The 15,785-nt window shown below is 40.2% G+C and overlaps 1 protein-coding gene across 1 annotated transcript in view; it reads right to left on the bottom strand.

Annotated features, from left to right (window-relative positions):
* dnah2 (dynein, axonemal, heavy chain 2) overlaps positions 1 to 15,785 on the bottom strand; it is a 53,945-nt gene that overhangs the window by 16,061 nt on the left and 22,099 nt on the right. The window contains exons 31-56 of the mRNA XM_073465519.1: positions 15,565 to 15,672; positions 14,631 to 14,819; positions 14,049 to 14,146; positions 13,738 to 13,927; positions 12,600 to 12,780; positions 12,246 to 12,373; positions 11,683 to 11,835; positions 10,592 to 10,717; positions 9,807 to 10,025; positions 9,031 to 9,148; positions 8,491 to 8,627; positions 7,660 to 7,797; positions 7,340 to 7,498; positions 6,960 to 7,112; positions 6,338 to 6,429; positions 6,008 to 6,203; positions 4,155 to 4,379; positions 3,847 to 3,951; positions 3,210 to 3,398; positions 2,930 to 3,015; positions 2,568 to 2,698; positions 2,209 to 2,358; positions 1,470 to 1,637; positions 1,108 to 1,268; positions 560 to 699; positions 54 to 186 (exon numbers count right to left, since the gene is read on the bottom strand). Of these exons, the coding sequence (XP_073321620.1) occupies positions 54 to 186; positions 560 to 699; positions 1,108 to 1,268; positions 1,470 to 1,637; positions 2,209 to 2,358; positions 2,568 to 2,698; positions 2,930 to 3,015; positions 3,210 to 3,398; positions 3,847 to 3,951; positions 4,155 to 4,379; positions 6,008 to 6,203; positions 6,338 to 6,429; positions 6,960 to 7,112; positions 7,340 to 7,498; positions 7,660 to 7,797; positions 8,491 to 8,627; positions 9,031 to 9,148; positions 9,807 to 10,025; positions 10,592 to 10,717; positions 11,683 to 11,835; positions 12,246 to 12,373; positions 12,600 to 12,780; positions 13,738 to 13,927; positions 14,049 to 14,146; positions 14,631 to 14,819; positions 15,565 to 15,672 (3,873 nt within the window). The remainder of the gene's footprint in view (positions 1 to 53; positions 187 to 559; positions 700 to 1,107; positions 1,269 to 1,469; positions 1,638 to 2,208; positions 2,359 to 2,567; positions 2,699 to 2,929; positions 3,016 to 3,209; positions 3,399 to 3,846; positions 3,952 to 4,154; positions 4,380 to 6,007; positions 6,204 to 6,337; positions 6,430 to 6,959; positions 7,113 to 7,339; positions 7,499 to 7,659; positions 7,798 to 8,490; positions 8,628 to 9,030; positions 9,149 to 9,806; positions 10,026 to 10,591; positions 10,718 to 11,682; positions 11,836 to 12,245; positions 12,374 to 12,599; positions 12,781 to 13,737; positions 13,928 to 14,048; positions 14,147 to 14,630; positions 14,820 to 15,564; positions 15,673 to 15,785) is intronic.

The raw sequence follows: 15,785 nt of genomic DNA, 5'->3' as shown, positions 1-15,785 counted from the left end.
CAAGTACCCACACTTAAAAACATGTGTTATGTGTGAGTGATTGCACTCCTCACCCGCGGCAAAGAGCCCAGCTCCAGTCCATCCAAGAACCTCTTAGCTACCTCCAGCAAAGCATCACTGGGCCACTCACAAAACCAGTCAATGGAGGTGCAGTTGACAAGTGCTGGGTACTGCAGGAGGCGTTTCCTGTGGGCAAAAAAAAAAAAATTGTCTTTAGTTTTAGACCATCAAGTTTATTGTTAAACTGTAAAATATCCCGCCTTCATTACATTACTTTGTTACAAGGGTCTGATTCCTATATCTGAGGGATCACTGCAAAAGATCTGTGGACATCGGTGAATATATTACATTTCAAATGTTTTACTCCCTAATATCGGTTTCAGCATAGTCCCCAAAAATCGGGTCAGACTCTAATTTAAACTGTGTTATTTTTCATAATGTCTTTCAACAACAAGAGCAAACAGGATTCTCAAAATCATGAGAAAAGAAAAAAAGAGTAATGTGAACCAGGACATATTGTGGGACACACTGTGCTGCAGGAAACAGTGACAGAACCTACCTGAAGGCCTCCCCGACTGGGCTCATACAGAGAACTATGTGCAGGTTGCTCCTGACTCGCTCTATCAGGTATCTAAACAAGGAGTCTGGAGTCTCTGCCACGTTGTCTTTCCTGGCAGACTCTGACAGAGCACTGCATAACTAGAGGTACAACGACAACAGAAACATGTTCTGACAATTAGAATTAGGTTTTAACTGACATGAGACATGTTTTTAATATTGACATACAAGACAGTGAAACTGACAAAAATAAGCAAAATGTTAAATGTGCTGCTTTGACAATTAAACCTTTCCCAGCAAAGGTTTAACTAATTTCACAAAGGATAACACCTATGTTGGTGTTTTATATAGTATAGTATAGTATAGTCTATAGTAAGTTGGTAAAACCTCAGACTAGATGATTGAGTTCATTTAAAACACCAGTTTATTACCTGCTGACTTATATATAAATAAAATAAATAAATAAAATAAATAATGCAAGTATGCAAATAGACATGAAAATAAGTTGGACAAACAGGAGGTCAAAAATGATTTGAAGACAATACAGACCTCAACAAACTCATCTTGCTTGTAGAGGTTAGGCACCTCTCCAGAGCTCAGGATGTTATTTATGTCCTCGAGGAAGGATTCAACTACAATCTGAGTGTCGTTGAGCAGGAAGACTGTGGGCTTGTTGTCCACACCAGTCAGATGATATAGCTTTTTGATGTCTGAGAGCCAAGATAGAAAAAACACTGACTGTAATGTAGCTGAGGGGATGAGAGGAACTAATTTTACAAAGCCAGAGGTAATTCATCACAAATTTTATTTCCATCTTTGATTCAAAGTTTCCTTGTTTAAATTTCCAGAACAAAGAGTTATTTGCATATATTATATATATTTGAATGTAAATGGAGTGTGTTTGATCTCACCTTCTCTAAACTCCTGTTTGCAGTACTGCTTGGTGATTTCCACCTGGAATACCTGGTATTTACAGATGGAGGCGGCCATTTTAGACAGGCTTTGTCTGCCAGAGCCCCTAACACCAACCAGCAGCATGTTGCCTCTGGGCTGACTGATCACACGTACTGCACGGGTTACTGTGGAGGAAACACGAAAACATTATGCAAATCCTTCATTTACAAGATCCTTGTAATGGCGCTGAGTGTGGCTTGTGCAAATGACGTGACAAGTGTTTCTTACTATTATTCTGATACTTTGTCCCAACATTTGCTTACACTGGTAGAACATTATTACTTTGCATGTGACAAAATCTAGTTTTTTTTATTTCCACTACCTGTGTGCAATTTGTTCCAATATTGACATAGAGTATGGTAAACCTTTTTTCTTTGGAATAAGGGCAAAAAATGATATTTTCCAGTCGCAACAGCGTTGGCTGGTAATGTTTTCACTTCGTGAGTCTGTGAGAGTGTGTGTCACTATATCAAAATGTAGTCTCTGTTTGTCTGTCTGTGAACAGATTTTTGTTTGTGCATGTAAACGTGGTCATTGAGAGCAATCTCTGGCAAACAGTGAACACAGCAAAGACACACCAGTACAGCAGATGAGGATTTCTGCAGTAGAATGTAGTAGAATTTTATGCATGTGTTGTCCATTTAAATCGGCGTCCAAGAGTGCGTGTGGATAAGTGTGTTGTGTTCTTAGACGCACTGTGTTCAATGGCATCTCGGAAGAGCACCAGGCTCATGGGAACTACGCCAGTTGTCGTGTTGTAGTCCTCCAGCTGGGTTTCCATGAACTCCTTGAGAGCCTTCATATCCTGTAGGTCCTTATACACACTAAACTCGCTCAGGAAATCACCTGAAGCACACAAATAGAACAATAACTAGGAAGAAGAAGTACACTTTCACATCTTTACCAGTTTCATAATGCTTGAACCACAGTCCCTTACCAATCCACTATCGTATCTGTAAGATTATTTTACACTCACTAGTGTGACATTGTCCTTGCTATGTGCATGTATGTGTGTGTGTGTGTGTGTGTGTGTGTGTGTGTAATAATAAATGTACCAAATATTGGCGGTTGTTTGTTTGGGCAGATGTTGTGGAATGTGAGGCCAAAGAGTGAGCCCAGTTTTTCCCCCAGCAAAGCAACAAAGGCCTCCATGTCACTGTGATCGACAAGCCGGTCTGAGAAAACCCTGAAATCAACAACAAAACATTGACAACACACATGTACACAACAAAAGTACCTGTACTTTTTGGCTAATGTGAAAACAAAGTAGAAAACCATTTACAATTGGATACATCCTAGCCATCAGCTAAGAGACAATGATGTATAATGACACTGTCATAATAAGGCTGGAACTTTGGTAAATAAACAACACTACTGTAGGCAGTCAACTATTTGGTAAAAAAATGTCCTTGCTTACCTGAAGCACTCATGGATCCACAGTCTTGTCATGCTGTTTTTGGTGTCATGGTAAAGTGGGTCAGCTCTTAGCAGACCCTGAAACACCTGAAGGTGTGGAACAGGAAAAAAGACATCAATGTGTCATTCAACATAGCACAAATAGCCTTCAGTTACTTTCAAGAAAATACATCACCATAGCCAGTTACACTATTACCAAGGCTCCAGTTGTATTATCTTCAAAATATGCGCTGTGGGTATACCTGTATCCATCTAACCACGATTTATGCATTATTGTATACCTTGGAGATATCCCTGAGGTTGAAGACGTAGTGTATCTTGGCTGGAGTGGGAAGAAAGCGAGCTGAAACAGCTTCATACAGTTCTAAGGTGGCCTGAGTCAGAACCTGTCCAATGGGCTTCATCTCCTCCCTAAACTCCTGGAGTTTTTGGCCGATCATGGTACCGTAAATCTGCTTGATCTGGGACTCCTGCATGCAGAGAAGACAACTCTGTTCAAGTGTAGTACATTTTGTAAATGATACTGCCATGTCAATAAGACACACATATCTAAAGTTGTACTGGTCAAGAGAAAGAAAAACAGAATGGGGACTCTTTCATACAATCATAATCTCCTGGGTGTTGGATATGAGAGTTATGATAATAATCATAATCAGGATAATTCCTGTATGGTGAGATGAGAAGTGGATGACAAAAGGTGATGAAGATAATGAAATTTCTGACAGGTGGAAGACTACCAAGATCAACCTTGCTGAGATACACAGAAATTGTTGGATGATAGAAGAAGGAAAGAGACAGATAAAGAAAAAGAGCATATTTAATATATTTCAGTAACTGTTTAAGTAATACTATAACTATTTTACATTTATTCTTCACTAGTAAAAGAAAAGGAGAGGAAAAATAATCAGCAGGACTTACAATAGGGAAGGTCATGTTGATGAGGTTGAATTGACTCTGTAAGCGGTCAGAAATGTGAGTCCTCCCTCCACCAGGGGGCCCCATGGACGCCAACAAGAACATGTCCTAAGAAAGCAGATGCAGTTTGGTGATCTCTACTCATCACAAATCTATTAAACATATTTCACATGTCAAGCTTTTGTCCCACATACTCCATAAAAGAATGGAAATTAAGAGGTAATTGTAGAGGAGGCAGAGAAGAAGAAGGCAGGAAAATATTAATCTCACACACGCCTACAAACAGACCTCAGTTCACTGCTCTTTCTTACCTTGACAAACTTTTGAGACTGTTTCTGGTGGTCATACCAGAAGCCATAGTCAATCCAGAGGCGCAGCAATTCAAGCGGGGGTTGGGAGCCAAAGAGGTCGTGAGCGGGCATGTTGAGATCGTCCAGAAAGCACAACAGCCGCTTGCCACCAGCTGGCACAAACTCGTCTTTGGTTCTCTTCTCTACGCAGCTCTCCATGATGGACTGGATGTTATTAGAGGTGGTCTGGACAGTGATGGAGAGAGAGACAAAGATACAGAAAAGATTATATGATTTGAATGGTATGTTCCATCTTGTACCTTGAAATGCTTCATATGTTATGAATCAATGGAAACAATGTGACAATAAAATTCAGCAATGAAAGCATTCAGTTCAAGTGAATGTGAGAACAATAGTGTGTTTGTGTAGGTGATGATTAGACTAATGTGGCGTGTTAGCTTGAAATGGCAACATCTGCATGTGTGTATAGTATTCTCTATGTGAAAATATAGAGAGGAAAAACTTTACCAAGTGATATCAAAATCATGAAACCTGTTGCTGGTGATGAATGTATTATGGGCCATGCTACCGAATTTGTCATACTAACACAGACTCTGATATGACAACTATTGTCAATATAAACAACTGTTTAATTGTTTTTTGTCCATTCCTATTATTAGAATTCCGAAATCTTGCAATAGAGAAGAAAATAGAAAAAAAAAAAACACTGCCTGCAGTGGAGGCCCACAACTTGCACTGAAGAGTTGAGAATATTTTAACTTCTATGTAAGAGCAAAAACTGCTAGAATAACATGACATGCTATATTTTTACAGGGTGAAATCTCTGGCAGTATGCTGGCTGGGATGAAGCCCTTGTGCAGTGAGGGAAAAAAAACAGTGTGACTTAACAGTCAAATTGCAAATAATACAAGTTTGTCTTGGCAAAAATTTCATACAGGTCACTCAATGTTAATTAATCTATTTATTTTTGCACATTTCCCACCACTTTGGCAGTTGATATTTTCATCTGCTGGACAATTACACACGATACTGCCAAAAAGCCGGCATATACCAGCTAACGTAGACCCTGATGGGTAGTATATAGACAAGCATGCGAGCAACTTTGTTCACGATGCAACCGGTTGAATACATGAATGCGTTGTTTCAAAAACAAGTATATCTCTGGCCTAATGAAGGCAATAATCACCATCATTCCTGGTTCTCTTATTGGCCTTCATCACTGCTATCAAGCACTGATATCTGTCTTGGAACCACACAGCACTTGACTCTAATTGTAGTGAAGGTGAGATGGAGGCCATTCAAAGCCATGACGTGCTGGGGTGGAGGCAGTTACACTCTCACATGGAAACATGCACAAGCATATGAACACCAAACACCTATGGCCAGATGCGCAAAATTCTGTTTTATAAATCTGAGTCATTGAGGAAATGGATGCATGTGCACACACCTCATTTCCATTCCCACGATTATTCATAAAAGTTTGAACAAACAACCTTCAACATCCCTATGTATATGGATGCGTACTCCACCACTCATTAGAACTAAAGAGCAGAAAGTGAGAAGTGCAATACAGTTTAGCCAACTGTTTCATCAGCAATTCAACAGCATCAGTGCAGCTGTCATTAGGTACAATGACAGCCTTATGAGCAACTTTGGCTATTTGTAGCAGTGTGCCCAAACATGTACCTGTAAACTATCACCATCAACTGGTGGTGATGGATACTGAATACGGATGGTCTGAAGTCCCAAAACCAAATGCAACTTCACCAGTTAGCAAACTTATTTCAATTAGGATAGAAGAACAAGAACAAAGACCAGGCACAGACAAACACAGAACATGCAAAGCCACCAACCTGTGAAGACATGTTGACAGTGAGGGCAGCCCAACTGCTGTCTAATCCATGCAGGACACTTTGGGCCACTGAAGTTTTACCAGTGCCCACTGGCCCAGTCAGTAGCACTGGGTACTGACCCAGCACCAGAGCCTTCACCAGGAAGTTGTAGCGAACTGTGTCCACTGTAGGAACCATAATCTTATAGAAAGGACCTCTGCAGGAGAGGGCAGACAGAGATATACAGATGTATTGTAGATCAGCGTTATGTTATATCATCTATCTTAACTGAACTGGTAGAAAGTCAAATGGATAAAACATTGTGTACAACAGCTAATGTCATTTACTTACTTGGCATTGTAGCGCCAGCCCTTTAACAGCTTATCTTCAAAAGAAGCCCAGGTTTTTTTCTTGGTGTCCACATAGTACTCATAAACCGTGTCCTGAAAATGTTTATATCAAAAGTTCAGAGAATGTTGGTGCCTAAGACATATTCATTCAGCTTGCTGATGAAAGTGGCATACAGTGTTATCTCTCATTAGTATTATGCCAGTGTTGCATTTAAAATGCGTAAATCAATCCTACCATGGTTTGCAATTGAAGCATCTACACATCATATTGATTTACTGTAGTTTAACAGACACTGTAATGACTGCTGAAAAACTGGTTGTTGTGTTTGTCTTATGGTACCATTTGGCACAAAATGGGACTCTCTTTCTAAAGTCTTTCAGTACCATAGCAGACATAAAAAATTAATAGCCATGTTAGCCTTACTTGTCTAATTTGATTATTTTGTTTGTTTTTTTGGAAAACTTAGTCGAGCCACAGCAGTTGTAACCTACAGCTTACTTAACACTTAACACTGGTCATACAAGAAACCTAGTGACGAGCGAGAGAGAGATTGTCATTTGACACATTTGACTGACTTTGTATACTATAAATGTGTCAACAAGTATTATATTCTACAGAGGACCTTGGTGGGGAAGTTACATCCCATCTCCTTCAGAAAGTTGTCAATCCTCTTGCGTCCGTCCTCGTCAACAGAAGCACAAATGGACCAGATGAGGCTGAAGATGAACCAGAGCTCCACCATCCTACCCAAGTTCTCTGTGTCCGAAGTATTCACCTTGAGTTACAGAGAGAATTACGTTGTTTTTTACACTGGGGATATTAAAGAGATTTAATCACTGATGACATGGGGCCAAGATGGATAATGTTTCTCTTAAATTTAGTAACAAGTCTTTTACATTAAATGCCATTAAGGACCAACATTTGAAGTGCTGGAAAATGGTTGCCCATAGGTGGGATTACAATGTGCAGTGGAGGTTATAGATTACACTCTAGTTGTCATACCCCATTGCTGGGTGTGGCCAGGGAGTCATAGAGGCGGCAGAGAGAGGTTACTCCATTGAGCTCAGTGATGGGGATCAGCTCCTTACAGTTGCTCTTCTTAAAGTTCAGTGTGCTCTCTACATACTTCTCAAACAGACGCTTTAAATGGTCCGCTTCGGCCTGTGGAGAAATTCAGCAATGGGGGGGTCAATAGATGTAGATGGAAGACAGAGGGTTCCACAAAATGGGCATCATCCATAAAGGCTTTTTTATGCCCCTCTAATAAATGTGTTCTTAAAAAACAAGTTATTAAAGAGTTATTATGAGTGGGTGCATTGTACCTTTGGACGCTTGTCCAGCCAGGACTGAAAAAAAGGCCGCCATCCCAGATCAGCGTACTCATTGTAAACAATCCCACAGCGAGACACTGTTGCTGGAGAGGCCATTTCCAGGTTCTCCACTTCAAACAGCAGAGACACCTATAAAAAAAGGATTTACATATAGTTGTTGTCACTGTGACTGTTTGACTGTACATGGTTCACAACAGTACAGAAATATATAGTAATTAATTTTTGTTTTGTGTTAACATTGTGTATATGGGAACATGAACAACATTTTATTATACCAGATTGCTGCTTTTGCAAAGAAACAGCAACGTTAATTAACTCTAAACAATGAATTTTGAGTCAGTATGTAGTAATAGGTAAATAATATTTAAAGTGCCTTACTCTTCAATCAAGTAAAGCACACAAACAGGGTTATTATTTGTTGGCTGTCACTTTTTCCCATTTCTTATGTAAGCCAGCTAAATGGATCAAGCTGCCTGAATGCTCTGGCTCCCTCTCAGCTTTTAGATATTAATCTTACTCTGTCTTTGTGCTTTGCCTTTGTCGAATTAACTACACAAAAACCAAAACAGACCAGATGGTTTCCTTTTAGTTGTTGCCTGAAACAAAAGACATTTTCGTCATTGTATTGCTCCATTTGGAGAGATGTAAAGTTGGCAATGCCTAGTTTGAAATTGTTTCAAAACATATGAATTATGTCGACTTAAAATAATGTACACATGTGCCAACAATAAAAACTTCTTTTGATGGAGATCTTGAACTGTAATGCAAGGAATTGCCCAGCTGCTTGATGACTTGATAGATTTCAGTATTGGCTGTTCTTACCTGTTCAGGCATGGAGATTCTCTCACCGTTGATGAGCGTGAGCACCTTGTTGTCGTCCATAACGGAGTTCATACTCTCTATCCACAGCGTGTCAACAGGCCCATCAAACACAATCCACTTCTCATCTGGTTTCTCATCTAAGAATAGAAGGCAGAATGAAGGTGTGAAAGAAAACATTAAGTGACTTACAGTATGGATAAAGTATTGGCTCATTATATTGTTTCATATCGATTACAAGGCCCTGAATTGAATCACAATTGTATCATGGCAGACTTTTTGATATCTGCAAATGTCACATTGTTTTCCAAGTATTGAAATAATATTGTATCAAGATGAAACAGGTGAAAGCATTTGGATTTTTTAAAACAAGGCTTTTGAATTAATAAAGGCTCTTTAAGATAAAATAACATGTGACTCAGTTGAGCTGAAGTGAAAAAATGGGAATATGGTATAGCCAGAGGAAGAATCATCAGACCCTAGTATGTTTTCACTTATACCACATGTAGTATGTACAGCAGTGAGTGTTTTTAGTGTCAGCACCTGCGCAGGCCGATCGCATGAGAGAGGACAGCACTCCGTCAGCCCATTCATTGGTGGAAAGGTCAATCTCTCCATACAGCTCTCCCAGACTCATTGCCTTAGGGTTCAGAGGATACTCCTGTTGTGCCAGGAGGAATGAAAAAGAGAAGATAAAAAGATGACAAAAGTGCACTGTAACGGCAGTTTATATTTACTGAAGACTGTCAAGGATAAGTATATGTCTTAGGGTGTGTACTGTCTACTAAAACCTTTGTTACAAATGCTGCTTGAGTCAGTTATAAGTAGAGAGAGAGCAGAAACAAAAAAAAACATATCTGTGATTCTGACTGGCTGTTTTGAAAGAGCTCTTTTTATAAACTAAGTATTGCCGGATGAAAACAGTAAACATGTCAACTAAAGCAGTCACCTAATCTAAGACTGTCTGCGTGCAAATACAAAGAATAAATAATAGAAAATTGGGGAAAGGCAGACAGTAGAATAGTTGTAACGCTTTGTATTGTGGTGGCAAGTGTGCCAAGATACTTGAGTCCTCTACAGCCAGCAATAATGTTAAACAGATTTTTTCCAACATAATGTTGCTCATAATGTGCCCCTTGATTGCCTCATTTACTCATGACTTTCTCTAATAAAGTTGGAGCACTTCAAGACCTGAAAAAGACCTATTTGTGGAGAATTGGCTGCATGGACCACAACAACACTCAAAGTTACTTGTGGATAAAACAGCAGTACTAGCCAATATTGCCTATACATTTCTATTGTTTTCAATCCACACCCACCTTTACCAGCTGGAAGCCAGGCTCTCCCTTGTGGTGCAGGGCAGTGAGGGCCCTCTGCAGGGTTCTCCAGGTCACGCTCTTTGCACTGCCTGTCTTGCCCACCAGCATGGAGCAGTGGTGAGAGTTTCTCGTCTCATAAAGCTGGATGACTTTGGTCATGGTGAAAGGAGTCACCTGCAAACCCCTCTGATAAAGCTCCATCGTTATAGCCTCCTTCAACTGCAACAAAGTGATAGCAAAAGACTTTAGTTATGAAGGTGATGCCTTGAGTGATATTATAAATATGTAGAAAATGATGATATATCGACCACAATGTAACAGAGTCAGGTTGAATAATGTATACCAACAGCATGCGTGTGCTGGGCATGTGATGACGCATGTATATATCTGTATAATCAATAATATTAATAATATAATAAATATTAATATATTTATTTGCAATCTTTATTAACACTCTCCACCAAGAGAGACAGAGAGACAATGGTTATACATCAGGTGCAGTGACAGTGGTGGTGTCTAAATGTAGTCTAACTCTGCTGAGCGTTCCAGTTTTAGCGTTGCTTAGAGCTGTTTATAATATGTTGGTGCTATAATGAATATTAAGAGGAGCTGACAGCTCTCAGGACAACCTCTGAGGCAAATGAACTGCAGTTGAACTGTACTTGCCTGTGAATCTATTTGAACAGAGGGATAATCAATGAACACAGTCTTACAGTCAGAGTTAACATAACTAAACACAACTTTAGTTATAACACAAAGAATGCTGACCTCAACTGCTGACCCACCTGTCCATAGTCTGTAACAGGTGTTTCCACACCTGGGAACAAGTCCTGGACGATCCCATCAAATAGTGGAAGGTCAGTCGAGGTCAGTTTAGCAGTGTTCATGTCCTTAATAGCCATGAGCAGGATCTGAGCACAGAAATACAAAGGCACTCACTCACAAATACACTTCCTATTTAAGAGTTTAGTTCATTTGAAAGGAAAGGAAAGTTGGTAGTCTATTCAAATGTGTGTGTGATTGTTCTCATCTGATTTGACATTATAGTGGCTGGGGTTCACATTTCAGCTATACAGGCATAGATACTTCTTGCTCTCCCTGTGACATTCTTTTGTAGTATGAAATTCCTTCTTATATAGACCAAATCACAATGATTGTATACACTTACTTCCAGGTTAAAAACTGTCTGCATCAGGCACTAGTTTACATGCAATTTAATTCTCTTTAGTGCTTTCCACACTGAACTTTGCTCTAGGCTGAGGGAGCTGTTAGCCTCAGGCTAAGAAAGCTTTCACACTGGCACCTGCTAGGCCTGCCCCGGAGCAGTGTTAGCCCAGAGTTTGTAGGGTTATCCACAGAGAATCTTCCATACAAGGGGCTAAAAGGTGCCAGTGTGAAACAGGGCTAAAGTAAACAGTAACATACCATTCTATAATGTTAACATTAGTGGCATGTTTCAATGGACAGTTAACCCAGGGCTAGAAGAAGTGCAGTGTGAATCGTATAGCCCTGGGCTTAGTTTGGGTTATTAATCTGTGTGAGAACAGGGGCTAAGTTATCCTGGGGTAAACTCTTAGCCCAGAGCTAAGACTATGCAGTGTGAAAAGCCCTTTTTTTAATCATGTTATTTCAAAGCATATACCACAAATTCATCTAAAATGCATGTTTGATGCTCTCACATCTCATTTATCACAACACTTTCACATAAGTGAATTTAAAGACCTAAACTACCTGTTGGGTCACAGACAGAAAATGAAAGAAAGTGACAGCTTGAATTTAACCAAAACTAGCAGTTAGCCCGAAATGCTGATGAACTAGCCCTCAGCAAGTTCTGTGTGAGAGAGAGAGTGAGACAAAGATAGAGAGAAAGACCCACTTCTTCATCGGGAACTTTGGGGAAAGAGCTGCGTTTCTTTCCAGCACAACGGAGCAAGGAGATGAGAGCGCGCAGGCCAAAGTCATAGTGGTCCTGTTTAGATAGCTGCTGCGCTGCTAGGGAGTACAGGGTGAACATCTTCTTCGCCAGGGGCTATGAAGACAAAGACAGAGAAAGAGTGAGAGTGACGCAGAGTAACATACAGACACAGAGAGAAGAGGGAAAGGACAGAGGGAGAAGATGAGCCAGGGTGATTGAGCATTGAATGTCGCTGCTGCTTGTGTTTGTCAAATAACCTCAAAAGCACTTATTGTACTACAGGTGAATAGAACGTAAAATAATTTAAGTATAGATACCAGTTGTTACAGAGCAGCAAGCAGCAAACACACCTAAACAATTCAGTATTAACTATGGCAGAAAATGTGTCTTCATCTAAGAACGCACCTCAGTGTTTAACCCTGACACTAAGACCAAGACTAACCTTACTTAGATGTTTTTCTCCTCTCATCTGTTTAATTTTTTCCAGCACATGTCCAGTACAACTTTTAATTGAGTGGTAGTACCTTGGGCTTGTTGAATCCCTCTGCAAACAGCATGATCATAGCGATTTGAGTGGAGTCTGGCACCACCATGGAGACAGGTCTGAACATTGACTTGAGGTTGTCCGGAAGCTCAGTATGACCAGCATAACCTAGGGAGAAAAAAAAGGAGAGGGAAGATGACAATTACAAACACCAAAAGAGCTAATTATAACAGGTTTTCATGACAAAAATAATCCGTTCCCCGAAAATGTTTCTATTTCCGCAACATCCCACTTCTGTCAAGTTATATGCTCAGTATGGTTCAATGTCTGTATGTCCACCAACATATGGCAACCTAAAATGTAGTGTGTGCATTGCACATTAGCAGTGACTTACCAGGATTCATGGTGACAAAGATGCCACATGAGTCGACCAGAGGTATGTGCTGTCCTTCAAAATGGAACTTGCATTGTCTAGCTGAGAGGGCAGACAGGATGGAGAGGATCTGCTGGGCCACTACTGACAACACCTCAATGTTGATACGGTTGAACGCATCGAAGCACCCCCATGCTCCAGTCTGTTCAGTGTGGACATAATGAAATACATACACATTTGAAAGTCCAATTACATAAATTTAAAAAATAAATAAATCCAGCTAACTATGAAGCAGAGCTGTGCACACACATGATCCCTCTCACGTGATCTCATAGGGAAGCAGACATAAACAAAATGGAGATTAGTGTGGTGCATTGCTGTAGTAACATGTTACATTGAAAAAAAAAAACAACAGCAGAGGGTTACACAGCCTAAGTCGGGAGATGCAGTCAACACAGGTTTTCTATTCTTCAGGGATAACTGGAGGTGAGATTTTACGATTCTGTCAACACTAGTATGCTAGCTAATGTTAGCCTCAAGGACTAGAATGTTTACCATTGCTTGGCAGCACTGTCGGCTGCTCCTGGATTCCTCTCTCATTGATTGTTATGGTCCAGCTCGTAAGTTACTAATGTAAACATCCAGATTTTAAATCGTTAATATCAAACATGTTGATAAATGGGGCGGTGCTGATGACTCAGTGAGCATTTCAGGAGGCTGAAGACTGGATCTGTAGACCCCTCACATTACCAGATCATCTGTGCCAAACAGCATGTTTTGAACAGGCACTGCACTTGTGTCCTTAACACAGTCTTGTTGACTGTTGTTGATCATCATAAACCATACATGGTGAGCACACAGAGAGAAAGAGAGAAACCTACCATTGACTATCCCAGAAAAGGTTTAAATTAAAGTGTAAAAAGTGTTTTTGATCTTGGCTCGCATGATAGCAGTGTTTCAATGATTGTGTCGTAAATGCCATCTGGAACACACACCCACTCATGTATCTAGCCATAATGAACAGCATATTCAGTCACAAGTAATCATTTAAAGATATAAAACTACTGTTGTGCCTCTTGTTATGTAGGTTGATATCATCATCACTTTTGTGATTATAGCTATAGCTGGCATCGCCATCATGATCTCTTTTCTTTCCTACCTGTGCCAGGCCAGAGAACATGCGTCCCATGGATTTGTAGTCCAGTCTTTCAGAGCAGTTGACTACAATGACATGCATGCCTAGAGCTTTGCCCAAGTCCTTCACTGTCTCTGTCTTCCCAGTACCAGCTGGGCCTTTAGGACAGCCCCCACGATGGAGATGGAGCGCTGTGGTCAGGGTCATGTAACACCTGAACAGAGTCAAACAGGCTAATTTATTGTACAGAAAAAACATGTAGAAAGAAAAAATCATTATATAAATAGAAATATGATCTAGTTGGTGCACTTATTGACTGAGTGACTGATTGTGACCTGTCAGTAAGTGGAGTGATAACGAGCCGTCCAGAGTTGCCCAGATACTCATAGCCATAAGTGAAACATGCGTTGGTCTGTCGGACTATGCAATCATCCTAATGAAAAAACAAAACAGGAAATTAACAAGTTTAGTGGAGGTTCTCTTGGTCTCGTTCCAACTCATCTCATCTCATCTAAGCTCAAGTTGATCTCTTGCTGCTGTTAGATCAGTAAACTGAGTGGGGAGAGTGTGAAATGCTGATAATCGAGAAAAAAAAAGTGGAATAGAGAGAGGGTATATGTATGAATTTGAATATCATACTGAATTAATAGAAGTTATATACCTACACACACTTGTTCTATTACAGATTTGCCGTTAGCTTTGTAGCCAGATGTAATTAAATATTAGTGCAGGGAAAATTCTCATGGGGAGGATAAGATGGATTCCAGCCGTCATCATCAAAGAACAGTCACTAAAACATGTTCCTGAAATTATGGCTAAATAAAAGTTGTCTTATGTGCTCTCCTTTCTTCATACTGTCTCCCTTTTCCTCAATGCTATCTCCTGGCTGCTGTTGTAGCTTGACCATCAGAACATACCTTCTCAGAGTATAGTCTCAGCTGGCAGAGCCACTCAAAGGCATTGGCATCATTGCAGCCTGCCTTAACCAGCTTAGCAATGACATCCCGAGCATGAACCTCCACCGTGATCAGCGCTATGAGCTTCAGACGCAGAACTTTGGACAGTTTGCCACGGATGATCTCTGAATAGCACTGAAGCGTGGACACCTGAGAAACAAAGACAGTGTTAGCAAAAGACCTCCAGGTATTGATTAAAACGTAGCTTTTTCTATGAGTTTTGCCCTTTCGTACACACATAAATGGCGTTGTAGGTCACTGAAGAAGGAACTTTTGGAAAACTCCTTGCAGGGTGAAGAAACCCAGAAACACTGTTCTCTGTGTTTATGTCGAGATGGGCAGGGATTGCGATTTTTGGGAAAAGATGATGCACACACCCATACGCACTTCTTAATTGGGCCTTATCAGTGTATGAAGTATCATAGGCAAATGTGAACTCAGCGTATGTGCTTTGGTATTGTGGAGTATTTAAGTTTGTACATTGATGGAATAGATGTTATATTGTCTACATTTAGAAGGATACAAATGGACACTGAAATACAGTGATGATAAAGACAGACAAATTGGCCGCTGACAATGTTTTGCAGACAAAATAGGATTATCCAGGAAGATTAAGTGCAGTCACTGTTTCGTCTGTGTTGGACTGGACAGAGATTAAATGAATCTGAAATGGTGCTAAAACACTCGTTTAGATGGAGATCGTTTTCTTCAAACTCTATTTCCAAAAATACCTGTGTACATGTGGACTACACCTTAACAAAATTATGTTGGCTATCTATGGTTCTGAAAATGTAAACACACACAGATGACACAATACACATTTTACATGCTGGATACCGAGCATTGCTGTATAGAGACAAAAAAAGTCTAGTGAAATGACAAAAGTCCATCAAACCTGTTTCTTCTTTACAGACTTAAGGGAGGACTCAGCTCTCTCCTTGCTGGTACTGAGAGACTGAGTAACGTCACTGGTCCACTGGATCTGACTGGCTGTTATCAGCATCTAAAACAGGAGGAATGCACACTTAAGGAAAACTGAATCCGTCAATTTTAAGAACATTGCAACTTTAATTTCATCTGATTTTAACATTAAAAGTTTCCAAGTTTATTCTCTAT

Source organism: Pagrus major, chromosome 5 (assembly GCF_040436345.1).
Source record: "Pagrus major chromosome 5, Pma_NU_1.0".
Lineage (NCBI taxonomy): Eukaryota > Metazoa > Chordata > Actinopteri > Spariformes > Sparidae > Pagrus > Pagrus major.
This window is presented reverse-complemented; position numbering and strand designations above follow the sequence as displayed.